The sequence below is a fragment of the Muntiacus reevesi genome, chromosome 18 (genome assembly GCF_963930625.1).
Source record: "Muntiacus reevesi chromosome 18, mMunRee1.1, whole genome shotgun sequence".
In the NCBI taxonomy this organism is placed as follows: domain Eukaryota; kingdom Metazoa; phylum Chordata; class Mammalia; order Artiodactyla; family Cervidae; genus Muntiacus; species Muntiacus reevesi.
In genome coordinates this window covers 2690033-2703092 of record NC_089266.1, presented here as the reverse complement: position 1 = coordinate 2703092, position 13060 = coordinate 2690033, and the positions used below count along the sequence as shown (strand labels likewise).

General features: G+C 47.2%; 1 protein-coding gene across 1 annotated transcript; it reads right to left on the bottom strand.

The window, feature by feature from the left end:
- Positions 1-6960: 6960 nt before the first annotated feature.
- KCNJ16 (potassium inwardly rectifying channel subfamily J member 16) lies at positions 6961-10034 on the bottom strand. Its single transcript, XM_065909677.1, has one exon. The coding sequence runs from the start codon at positions 9923-9925 to the stop codon at positions 8684-8686; it is 1242 nt and encodes a 413-aa protein (XP_065765749.1). The 5' UTR covers positions 9926-10034; the 3' UTR covers positions 6961-8683.
- Positions 10035-13060: the final 3026 nt, after the last annotated feature.

Below are 13060 nucleotides of genomic sequence, written 5' to 3'. Positions count from 1 at the left end.
ATGCCACTACTCACTTCCGGCCTTTGTAATTGCAAAAGCAATATTTCATTTTTTTATGAAATCAGACGTGTCATTTTAAATACCTGAACTTTTGCCATTTCAAGTAAGTCCAGTTTTTAAAAGTACAGTAATGTGAGATCTGCAAACTAAGTTCAACAGATATTACTTTTGTTAATAAGTTATTGATTGGTTTTCATGAGAAATATTCAATTACATCACAGTTAGCTATCCATTAAGGAAAGATTTGAAAAGATGCAGAAAATAACATGAATGAGGAATTTTTCTCAATTTTTAAACTGAGATAGTTTAGCAATTATAAAATAGGAATAATTGTAGTAAAATACACACATCAATGAAAAAAGCATTAAAAAAACCCAAGAAACCAAAAAAAGGGAGGGGTAAAAGTAGAGTGAGGGGGCAATCATCACATTTTGTGGCTTCAAAGAATGATGAAAAAATACAAAGCAAACTTCAAACCAGAAGTGTTTGGAAACAGTGAACCAGGGAGGTTGAGTAATTTCCCTAAATTGCACAGCTTTGTTAGTGGCAATGATGGGAGTAAAACTAATTACTTTGGGAAGAGGGAAGATAACACGTTTAGAAAGCTGACCTCAGCCATCAACCTACACATCATGATAAAAGCATGAATATTTAGAAAAAAAATAATTTTGCAATCCTTAATAAAACAGTATAATCTTACAGCTAACGTTGCTTTCACTTTCAAATGCCTTTGAAACTTGCTACTGTGATGGATATATGTGGAGAAAAACAAAGAATATTCATTGACTGAGCAACTCCTACATGCGAGAGCACCGTGTGCACCTGTGCATCTCTGAACACACATGCACACACACACGTAACATGTGAAGAGTCTATCAGGGCAGGTGTGTGTGAGGCTCCTGGTAAATTCTTCACAGTGACCCCACACGGTCAGTAGCATCGCCTCTATTTATCTCACGGAGAAAGGGAGGCTCGGCGACAAAGAGGGCGCTGCCCAAGTTCCCAGAGGCGGCACGGGGGCACTCCTGCACTCTGAGCCCACGTCCATCTGGCTGAAAGTCCACGATCCCCGCACAGGACGCCACAGCTTAGCAAAGCCTGCCTGGTGCCTGAGTGTGGCCGCCAGTCCCCTGGGGCCTCTGCACACTCCCGGGGCCCACCAGCACGTCACAGACCGCGTTTCCCCAGGTTCAATTCGCAGAGGCTTATCTGGGTCATAATAGTTCACTCTCAGACACTGGGGGCTCCCAGGTGGCTCAGACGAAGAATCAGCCTGCAATGCAGGAGACCCAGCTTGGTTCCCTGGGTCGGGAAGATCCCCTGGAGGAGGAAATGGCAACCCACTCCAGTATCCGTGCCTGGAAAATCCCATGGACGGAGGAGCCTGGCAGGCTACAGTGTGTGGGGTCACAAAGAGTCATGTTGGACATGACTTACAACAACAACATCATTTAACAGAGATATCAAAGGGATTGCTTTTCCCGTTGACAGAAGGGAAATCTCTCAACCTCCAGCAGCATCAGGGACAACCATCGCCTCTGATGATCATGGAGAGCGCGGGTCCTCGGGATTTGTGGTTTTTCCTGCAGCTGCCCTTCCACGGTTTTGTCTCTATAAAAGGACTTAACTTTTCCTCCTATGTAAGATGGATTCTAACTCGATGAGCTGAGGTCCCTCTAATATTTTAGGAGCCCTTGAATCTGGAATCGGCAGTGGCTGGCAGAGGCTCCCCTCTTGCCTTAACCCTGCCCCGTGGCCAGCCTGCCTTCCCAGGCGAGCTGGTATCAGATGCCATCAACGGGCAGCACAGCACACAGCAAATAATTGATCTCCAACATGTGCTTCTAATTCAAACAAAGAGCCTTGAACCACAGTGTGTAGCGCATGTGACTCAAGTATTTTATGTAGAAATTGGAAGCTTTCTGATCAGTCTCTGTAAAGACGTTTTCGCAGAGGCTTAACCTCTGGGGACTGTTTCTGTTTCAAGTTCAAGTTACTTAGCTCGTGATTAAGAAGCTTTTATAGGCCCCAGCGGTGAATGAGAGAACAGAGGAAAAAGCATTTTTTGGCTGCGTAATTTAGCAAGACTTAATCTATCTGTTTGGGTTTTCATCCACCGGGCTTGCTGAAAACTTTAAATGATTAACCTGTCTCTCTGCGGCCGGCAGACTCTCCAGGCCTTCCATCAAGAGCCTGACAGCAGAGATCACTCAGATCAGGTTACCTTCATTATCGAGAAGCCTCTCAATCTCAGTCCAGTGGCTTTTTCTTGGGATAACAGGCAGACTCTAGATCCAGTGTTCTTTACTTTGCAGTACTTAGCAAATAAAATAAATCAATGAGACCAAACAGCAGGAGGCAAGCGTTTATTTAACTTTAAATGTTCCCTGGTAGGTGCTCAGCAACTCAGAGTCTATTGAACTTTGAAATATTCAGCCATGTTGACTTAAGTCCCCCGACTTGGCACAAAAGATCCCAAGCCGCAAGCCTGCATATCCCCGGAGGAAAGGAACCCGGGGCGACCTGGTGGAGCAAGACGTTGTTTGCCCCCGGCCAGATCTCATGACCCAACCACAGCGCCCTCAGAGGACTGCATGAAGTTGCCTTAGTAAACTAATAGCCGTGAAAGAGCAGCCTGCGGATTCTCTCCGACCTGGGGTTTTTCTGACGGCAGAAAAGCTTCCGAAGCGATGCAGGCGAACGATGCTGTCCGAGGCTGCAGGAAGATGCTGCCTCTTCCGGGAACGTCCCCGGAGGCCGCCTTGCTCGCGCTCTGCCCACTCTTGGATCTGAACTGCGTCCCCGTTACTAACTTTTATTTTTAAAGCTCTGCGCTCCCAGGAGGCCTTCACAGAGACTTTGCCAAGCGCCTCCCTGCTGCCTCGGCTGCCGGGCTCTGTGATTCCGCCCTGCGTTCTGTGTGTAGTACCCAAGTGTTTGCATCCCGTCTCCTTAAAAGTGAAAGTAAGAGGACAGAGGGAGGTTGGTCACAGCCAGTGTGGGACTGGGGCAGGGTTTGGGGACTGAGCCGGCTTCCCTGGTGGCTCAGAGGGTAAAGACCTGCCGGGAATGCAGGACACCTGGGTTCCATCCCTGGGTTGGGAAGACCCCCTGGAGGAGGAAATGGCAGCCCACTCCAGTATTTTTGCCTGGAGAATTCCATGGACACAGGAGCCTGGCGGGCTACAGTCCATGGGGTCGCAAAGAGTCGGACAGGACTGAACAGCTAATACCATGTGATTTAGAGAGTGCCCCAGGTGTAGAGGGGGGATTCTAGAAGTTCACAGGTGAAGCTTCCATTTAAAAAAGTTCAGGTGACTCCTAGGCATACATCCGGAGAAAAGCATGATCCAAAAAGATACACGCACCCCAGTGTCACTGCAGAACTGTACCATAGCCAAGACACAGAAGAAACCTAATGTCCGTTGACAGAGAAGTGGATAAAGAAGACGTGGTACATACAGACCATCACTCAGCCGTTGAAAAGAATGAAATAATGCCCTTTGCAGCAACGTGGATGGACCTAGACATCGTCATATTGCGTGAAGTCAGATAGAGAAGAAGTGTCATACGACATCCCTTTTCTGTGGAATCTGAAAAGAAATGATACAAATGAACTTACCCACAAAACAAAGAGACTCCCAGGCTTGCCGGAGGAACTCATGGTTGCTGGGGAGAAAGCATACTTAGGGAGTTGGGGATGGACATGGACTCACGGCTCTATTTAAAATGATAACCCACGAGGCCCTGCTGCGGGCCACAGGGAACCCTGCCCAGTGTTGTGGGGGAGCCTGGGCGGGAGGGGGTTTGGGGGAGAACGGACACGTGTGCGCGTGGCTGAGCCCCCTCGCTGTCCACCTGAAACCATTGTTAGTTGGCTAGACCCTCATCAAAATAAAAAGTTCAAAGGAAAATAACAAAGCTCGGGTATTTATACACACGCCGTGCAGAACATCTGAGACAGAAGAATCAGTGCTTATAATAGACGCAACTAGTAGAATATTTTAAACCGAGTAGAATGAGTGTCTAATCATTTAAGTAAGTGTGGTCCAGAGAATCTGCTTGGTACATATCCTGGCCAACTCTGAAGAAATGAAATAAAATATTTAAAACCAGGGTCTGGGCTTCTTGGTATATATACTTAGAGTGCATGTAGATGAATCCTTGCCAGGAACTCTTCATTTTAAAATTAATTTTTATTGGTGTATCATTGCTTTACAAAGCTGCGTTAGTTTCTGCTGCAAAATGAATCAACTATACCTGTATCTATATACACACATATATCTATATCCATCCACATGTGTATCCCGTCCCTTTTGGACTGCTTTCCCCTTTGGGTCTCTGCAGAGCTCTCAGAGGCGTTTCCTTGGCTGCACGCAGGTTCTCATTCATTTTTGCTGAGGATTCTTAAACACAGCCTCAGGAGACTTGCTTTTCTGCCCAAGCGACACAGCACTTGCCGGCCTGGGTCTCCATAGGCTCTGGGTCACCAGCCCTAGTGAGGGTCCCATTCAGACAGAGAACTGAATCCGCAGGAGGGGCGGGAGGAGATGAAGGGCAGCCCAGCGGAGCCAGGCTCACTCTCCCATCAAGGCCGCTTAGACCTCGGTGTCTCTGGGGCAGTCCCAGGCCCAGAACAATCCTTTTGTGTTTGTTTTACAATCACAGTGGCATTTCCTCAACCCTTCCAGAAAATCTGTGGTTTCCACAGAGACCCACTCCAGCGATGGTCATCTACAAGTTCACGTTGGATGTAACTTGTGCATCCATTTTATTTTTCCTTCCGAGCCTTTGCTTCCTGGATAATTCCCTCTAGTGTTAGTTGCTCAGTCATGTCCAGCTCTTTGTGATCCTATAAACTGTAACCCACCAGGCTCCTGTGTTCATGAACTTCTCCAGAGTGAACCGCCATTTCCTTCTCTAGGAGATCTTCCTGACCCGGGATGGAACGCAGGTCTCCTGCATTGCAGGCACATTCTTTACCATCTGAGTCACCAGGGAAGCCAGTTCCTCTGGATCTGTGGCTTACTCTGAGGTTCACAGTTGTTTAGTCCTTAAGTTGTACCTGACATTTTGCGACCCCATGAACTGCAGCACGCCAGGCTTCCCTGTCCTTCACTATCTCCCAGAGCTTGCTCAAACTCATGTCCATCGAGTCAGTGATGCCGTCTAATAAACTCATCCTCTGCCGCCCCCTTCTCCTCCTGCCTTCAATCTTTCCCAGCGCCAGGGTGTTTTCAAATGAGTTGACTCTTTGAATCATGTGGCCAAAGTATTGGAGCTTCAGCTTCAGCATCACTCCTTCCAGTGAATATTCAGGGTTGATTTTCTTTAAGATTACTCTCAGAAATTGTATTTATTGTCATCTCTATACAAGTCCAGAGGTATGCTATCTAGGCTCACACGCTTTTCTACTTGTCCAGTTTCCCTCGTAAGGAACATCCCCAATCCTCACTCTCAGGAGATGGCTGCAGGAGCTCCAGGTACCACGACTGAGGTCCAGGTGAGGAGAAGGATGAATGCGTGAGGCTAACAGGGCATTTGACAGCTAAGACAGACCCAGCCAAAAAGCTATCTGTATTTTTTTTCTTAAGATTTTCTTTTGATGTGGACCATTTTTAAGTCTTTATTGAATTTGTGACAATATTGCATTTTTTTCAAGTTTGGGGTGTTTTTTTTTGGCCTTGAATCTCCCTGACCAGGGATTGAACCTGCACCCCCCGCGCTGGCAGGCAAAGTCCCAACCACTGGACGGCCAGGGAAGTCCCAGTGAGCTTTCTTAAAGGTCACAGTCAGACAGTTCTGCTGACATCTCAGGAACCAGAGCTTCGTCATAGAAGCGCACCCTCCACCCCACCCTCGACTGCAAGAGAGACTGGGAAACGCAGTAGGAATTTTCTGTTTTAACCTCGGCACTTGGTTATCCCAATTGGGAATTTTTCAGTCAGGTAGTCAAGAATGATGAGATGTTTGATGATGCAGAAATTTAAAATATCCACCCCACTGTTTTTTGTGTGGGGATTAAGTGCATCTCTGGAAAGCACCTCGTCAGTGGTACATGAAAATAACTTCTCTTTCTCTCCTCCTCTGTTCCCTCCTCCCAGGCTGAAATACACACGACCACAGAGCCTCAATGCCACAGTCTATTTTCTGTCTAATTAGGTCTACTGAATAATGTCATTTTTTTTTAAGGGAAGAGGCATGCCAGAAAAAAGAAAATTCTCATCATTGACAGAGTGTTTCAAACTAGAAATGCTATTTTGAAGACTGATTTCTGTCAATGCTTACAGGAGCACTTAACCGTTCATTTGAATAGGGCTGTTCTGCAAGCTGTTAGAAACCCATAAAAATGGTTTCTAATTCTGCACACATCCTAAGTCGAAGGAACAGGACTCTCATGTTCGGTGCCCTGTCCCCAGGGCTGACCACATCCACAGAGTTCCCACCAGCCTAGGCACACACTTTTTGCACAATTTTAAGGTCTTCATCATAAAGTAACTCATTGGGGCATCAGAGTGTGTTGTCAGTCTAAACAGAAAATGAGAGATGCATGTTACACAGGATGCAGGTCGTATTAATGCATCTAATCTGGGTAAGAGGGTTTGCTGGACAGAACGCAAGAGTGTGGACAGGCAGAGCCCGGGAAGTAAAGTGAATGGGACTAGATTGGTGTGAGACAAGCTAGAAGGGGGAAAGGGGCAAGTTCGCTCGTTGTTCTGGAGGTTGTTATCTACTTGGTAGATGGCAGTACTCTAATTTAGCTGAGTAATTGCTGCTCTGAAATCCAACTCGATAGGGCATGTGCAATTTAAAAAATGGATTTTGCATTTCTGAAGCAAGATGAGAAAAATAAATGGTGTGATTTTTCTCTCTGACGTTAAGCTCCAGGACAATTTTGCAACCTGTGACCTTCAGAGATCTCTTGTCCATACAACAGCAGGAATAAAAGACTTGCACATGTGCATTTATAAAATGACTTTATTGCTCATAGGCAAAAGAAAGATGGAGGAAAAGGAGAGAAGGAAGGGAGGGAGGAAAAAAAACAAAAGAAAAATAGCTTATATTCCCATATATTTTACTTCTATTGGTAATCTGGTACTCTCAGTAAAATTTACTTGTGTGCTTTCATTTAAATGGTGAGAGAGGGGGGAATTTTCCAGAAAAAAAGCAAAAACTATGTGTATACATATTTATATTTATATAGAATAAATGAAAAGAGAGCTGTGGCATATACTTAATGTCAGGTCAGCAACAATGGAAAAAAATCATACAGATAATTCTGAAGGTAGCTGATAATTCTTCAGTTGATAAAGCTTACAGTGACTCTTCATTCCTAGGTGATCGGGTTTGTGTTTAAAGTAATCATGATTAACATCTCTTAACATGGAAATAGAGTGTACACATTTATCTCCTGCCCTACAATTTAAGCAATTCCGAAGCACTTAGCTGATCTGCTTCAAAATGTGCATTAGAATCACCTTAATTATATTTCACAAAATCCTTCATTTAAATGATGGTTCCAAGTTCCAAGGAAGGGTTATTAAAATCCAGAGTTAAAGTTGTTTCTGTTTTGTAAAGTGACCGAGATAGAAAATATACATAATTGCTTGTAAGCAAAAATAAAGACTTTTCTCCTCACAGTCTCCCCACCTCCTAACGCCCCAGCCAACTGCCCAAAAAATAAAAATAAAAAAGGTCCCATCCCGTGTGCAGCCAGAGCTCCAATCTTTCAAGACACAGGGACCTGCTTTCTCTCAGAGAGTCTGAAGCTGTTTATGGCTCTCCAGCTCTTCACCCCACCTCTGCGATCCCGATCCTTCCTCCTGTCCTCAGGGAAGGAGGGGGCCGGTGGGCGGAAGAAGCCCCCCAGTCACCGACCTTACAAAACCCCTGTCTGCCGCCGGCTCTTCCGCATAGGGCCACTCCTGGAGTCAACCACCCAGGGCGTGTGAGAGAGAAACCTCCCTCTGAAAAGCAATGCCAACTTTTCTTCTGCCTTATGGATGAGAGAAAACGCAACTTCTAGTCATTTTTGATCATCCCCTGGCCAGTGGCATGGAGGCTCTGTCAGAATTTGGTGATACGACTACTTCTTACAGATACATGCTCTGCAGCTGATACCAAGCCCCTCGGAGGGGTGAACACGGTGACTCAAAGGGGTCGGGTGAGTTCACAGTGAAACAGCTCAACATCACACGTTACTGAATGCACTCCTTGCACATCTTGATTGTAAGACATAAGGTTTTCATAGGTAGCTCATTACACTATCAATTTGGATATGTTTTAAATTTTGTCATTCTTGCTCTTTTCCTTTCTACTCTCTATTAGTATTTGTCCTCGTATCCTATCTTTGTTCCTTATTACTGAAACATTACACTTCCAACAGATAATACAAGTGTATGGAATAATTAAAAGAGATGAAATTTAAATTAATCAATTAGGCTTCTTGATAGCCTCCCTAATATAACAGTTGCTAGCCAAAAAAAAAAAAAATTAAGCAATTGTATACAATGCAATGTCTAGATATCTTTTTTTATTTAACCTGCTCTATTGATCTCTCATCTCCGTCAAAGACAGGTGTCACATTCTTCAAAGGCCCTGTCTATAACCAGTTGCCTTATGGTGATTGGCTAGAGAGTAAGAAGCACTACTGGTAGGTAGCCCTGACAGTTAGGACGCGGGGCTACATTTGGGATTCTACGGACATCCTATTTACGGTCAGCAGGGCCTTCTGGTAGGGCGCTTCCTTGCACTCCTCGGGGGCGGAGCGCGTGGCCTCCTCTGGGTGTTCCGAGCTGCTGACCACGGCCGCGGCACTGAGCGACCTTCTTCTGACCTTGGCGTCGGGCGGCGCCTTCTCCGCGCCGAGGCGCTGCTGCTCCTTCCAGTCGAGCTGCTTGGCGCTGCAGAAGGGGGCGTAGACCTCCATGCTGCCGTCGAACTGCAGGCAGTTGACCTTGTAGTACTTGCTCTTCACCTCCACGACGTCGTGGAACCGGTGGCCCCAGAGGATCTCGCGCGGCACGTAGGAGCTGCGGGACTGGTGCGACGTCCCGGTGGAGTCCCCGGTGTAGACGAAGGTCACCAGGATCTCGAAGTCCTCCCGGGCCACGGCCCTGCGGTCGAGCGCGTAGAGCGGGCTGTCGCGGTCGATCTCGTGCACCACGGTCACCGGGGCCAGGAGGATGAGCCGCTCGTTGCGCAGCCGCAGGTCCCGGAAGGCCACGCTCACGCGGCCCTCGCCGTCCTCCGCGTGGCGCAGCAGCTGCGCGCGCACCGTGCCCTCCACCACGTGGTTGGGGCGGAAGTCGGCGAGGCGCCAGGTGAGGCAGAGCTTGCCGTCCCGCAGGCCCACCAGCGCGAAGTGGCTGAAGCGGATGGTCTGCGCGCGCCGGCGCGCCGTGCCCATCTTGGCCAGCGCCGCGCCGACGATGAAGGTGTTGATGACGCAGCCGAGCACGGACTGCAGGACCACGGCGAGCACGGCCGCGGGGCAGGCCTCGGTGACGCAGCGGTGGCCGTAGCCGATGGTGGTCTGCGTCTCCAGCGAGAAGAGGAAGGCCGCGGCGAAGGAGCGCACGTTGTCCACGCAGGGCGCGGCGCCCGGGCCCGCGGCCTGCAGGTCGCCGTGCTGCAGCGCTATGAGCCAGAAGACCGCGCCGAAGGCCAGCCAGGAGAGCACGTAGGACAGCGAGAAGACGAGCAGCATGTGGCGCCAGCGCACGTCCACCAGCGTGGTGAAGATGTCCGCCACGTAGCTGCCCCACGCCCCGAAAGCGTGCGCGAAGCACACGTTGCAGCCGCCGTCCTTCTGCACCAGGCGCCGCCTCGCCCTGCGCCTCTCGGCCAGAAGGCGCTCGGGGCTGCAGCCCGGGCACGGGGGGTCCCCGCTCCCGACGGGGCCGCTGCCGCCGTAGGAGCGCATGCTGGCCGGCGCCCTGGGGTGTATCCGCGGGACGGCTGGGGACGCACGGGTCCCAGGAGCGCTGCCCTTTGCGAGTCTGGGCTTTTTTTTTTCACTTCAAACCTGAAAAACATAAAATGCCACACGCTTCTTTAGCTTTCAGTCTCGTTTCGAGCACTTGGCCCAATTCAAAGCAATTTGATGCCGTCTGAAACAGCTCAGACTTCATCTGAACGGCAGAGACCTTAAGTATTGATCACTCATTTCAGTTTAGAATCCAACTCAGTCATTACAGGAGCAAACTATGCAATTAGAGAAAATAACATTTTTATATATGCATAAGGCTTCAGTAAACACTGTGATTATCCCAAATGAGGCCTCACGGCCTCTTCTGACCCAACGTTTAAAAAAAAAAAAATTGTCTTCATTTTGTAGACTCTTCTGGCCTGAGGACATTTAGAAAACAAAACAATCTATAATGTAAAAAGGCAAAACAGAGTTCATGTATTTGTCTAGCCATCTTAGAGGCGTTCCATTTAAGTCTGATGGTTTTCCTTACAAAAAGGAAGCAAATAAGAGTTTTTATGTTCCGAACGGTGGTGAGCAGGGAGGAACTGGGAGATTGGGATTGACACATATATGCAATTGATATGGTGCATAAAATATTATAAAATAGGTATAGCTAATGATCACATTCATACAGCACAGGGAACTCTGCCTAATGCACTGTGGTGGCCTGAGGGGGATGGAAACCAAAAGGCAGGGGGATATGTTCACCTGTGACTGATGCATTCCCCTGCACACCAGAAACTAGCTAGCAACGTTGTAAAGCAACTATGCTCCAATAAAATTAACTTAAGAGGGGGTTTCTACGTTACTGGTACAGTGTAACTTACATACAGGTTGTATCATAGATGGTCCCTTGCCTTCTGTATCTGCAGCCTCCTCTCTCTTCCACAGAGGTATTTCTTCCTTGTGTAGTTCCCAGGACAGAACTGACAAGGATGCTGTTTCAGACTCAACTTTACCCTAGCTCCTCCTTTAGTTTTGAGAGGAAAAAAAAAAAAAAAATCTTTCTTAACCCTGGAGGAGTTAAAACCACTCCCAGGTAAGCTTTCAATAAAGTATAAAATTGCTCCTGTCTTTGTTTCAAAACATTCATACGTTTTTTTCTTCTTCTTCTTTCTTTCCTTTTTTTCTCTGACACTGGGAGCTCTTCTCTTTCTCTCTGAATAGAAGCCGAAGATTTGCCAAGGCCGCTCATCTTGCTTCCCTCTTAAAGGGAGCGTGCTGCAATTGGACCCTCTCCCCCAGCTCTTCACTGTGTGCCTAAGGCTTTCATGGCCCTGCCTGAGCAAAGTTGTTTTCCTCCCTGTAAATCCATTGTCTTTAAAGATCAAGTTATATTGATACATACAGTTATTATTGCTTTCAGCATCTTTGATATAGGTCAATGGTTTTCCAACTCAACTCAAAGTAAGTTTAAATAATTCAACACTGAGTGGTCTTTAGTTACTTCTCTGCCAAAAAAGCCAAGTCACGGGGGCCCAATGCTAATGGTTCAGTAGTTACTAGAACCTGTTTTCTGCACCATCTACCTGCCAGGTGGGGGAGAGTGGAGGAGGGGGGAGACGTTGTACTGGAGAATCCTGTTGCTTGGCTGCCTAGAAAATTTCACAGGAATAAATATTATTCCAGACATTGAGACACCTCCATCTTGAAACCCACCAAAGAAATAAATCACCAAGTATTTATCCAGTGCCTTCCCACGATGAAAGGGAGGAATGAGTTAATGCACCCCCCACTCCCAAAGTCAACAGGAATCATTTTTCTTCTTCTCCAGGGACCAGGCCCACTTTACAATAAGCACTTTGTCCGGTGGCCCATTGTGAGGATGGACACTCTGCCTACAGCCAAGATGTCCTGGGAGGCATGTCCAAGTTCTCCCTGTGCGTCCGGCTGCCTCCGGCTGCCTCACCCACCAGCCTTCAGATCTGCCTTGATTAGTCACGTGTCTTTGGTCAGCTCCTCAACTGCGTTTTGGGGAGACAACTGCATACTTTCAGGATGTGGCCCACGGCTGAGCAAACCCATCCTGAAATGTTGAAGGCAAAATATCCCCATGCCCTGTGATGCCCCAGAGGGTGGGATGGGGCGGGAGCTGGGAGGGGGGTTCAGGAGGGAAGGCACACGAGTGTACCTACGGGCGATTCGTGCTGAGATAGGGCTGAAACCAACACAGTGTTGCAAAGCAATTATCCTCCAATTAAAAATACACTTAAAAAAAAACACACAAAAAACTATTTCCACAAATGTTGCCCACAGGATGCAGGATTCTTTGTAGGTTTGACTGATGTGCCTTGGATGGACACGTTACAAACAGGAAGCTATTCAAGGTTGTCAGTGTCTACTCCCTCATCTGATCATTGGAGGCATGAGAATGCAACAGTCTCATCAGAGGCCCACAGGACTGCAAATTAAGAAGCCGATTCAGAGATAGGGCTGTTCTCTTCATCCATGCTTCCTTCTAACCCAGTTCCTTCAAGGGAGCTGCACCCATCGTGGGAGTCATAAATCAAGAGCTGCTGTGAGACACTCTGCTCTTTCCTGCTGCCAAAAGGAAAAAGAGAGGTTTTTCTTTGAAATGGCATTTGCTTGGCATCGCTCAGAGTTTCAGTAGTGCCAACAACTGTTATAAACAAGCCCTTTTTAAAAATACCTTCCACAGTATGCTAATTGGTGAATGAAGTTTCAATTAATACAAGCTACAAGTGAGCAAATGTGAATCTGTGGGAAAATTATTTCTGCATAATGTAACAATGTCAGGGATACAAGTTAACAGCTGTGAGAATTCTGCTCCCGAAACCACCAGGTCCTCTGCTGTGGTTTATTATCCTGATCATACATTTCAGCTTGCCCAGAGAAACGTGTTCAGATTCTGTTTAAATGTGTACAATTTATTCATCTATCCTTCAATTTTCCCACAATGTAAATGATGCATTTCCTAAAAGGCAATGTCCTTTAAGCTAAATGATAGATGACAGTGAAACTGATTTATTTAGTGTTAACCATTTTTCAGCCTACACCATGAGCTAAGATGCTTACAAAGGCCCTGTTGTCAAAATGGGTAGAAACAATGTAGGTGTTTTTTTTTTT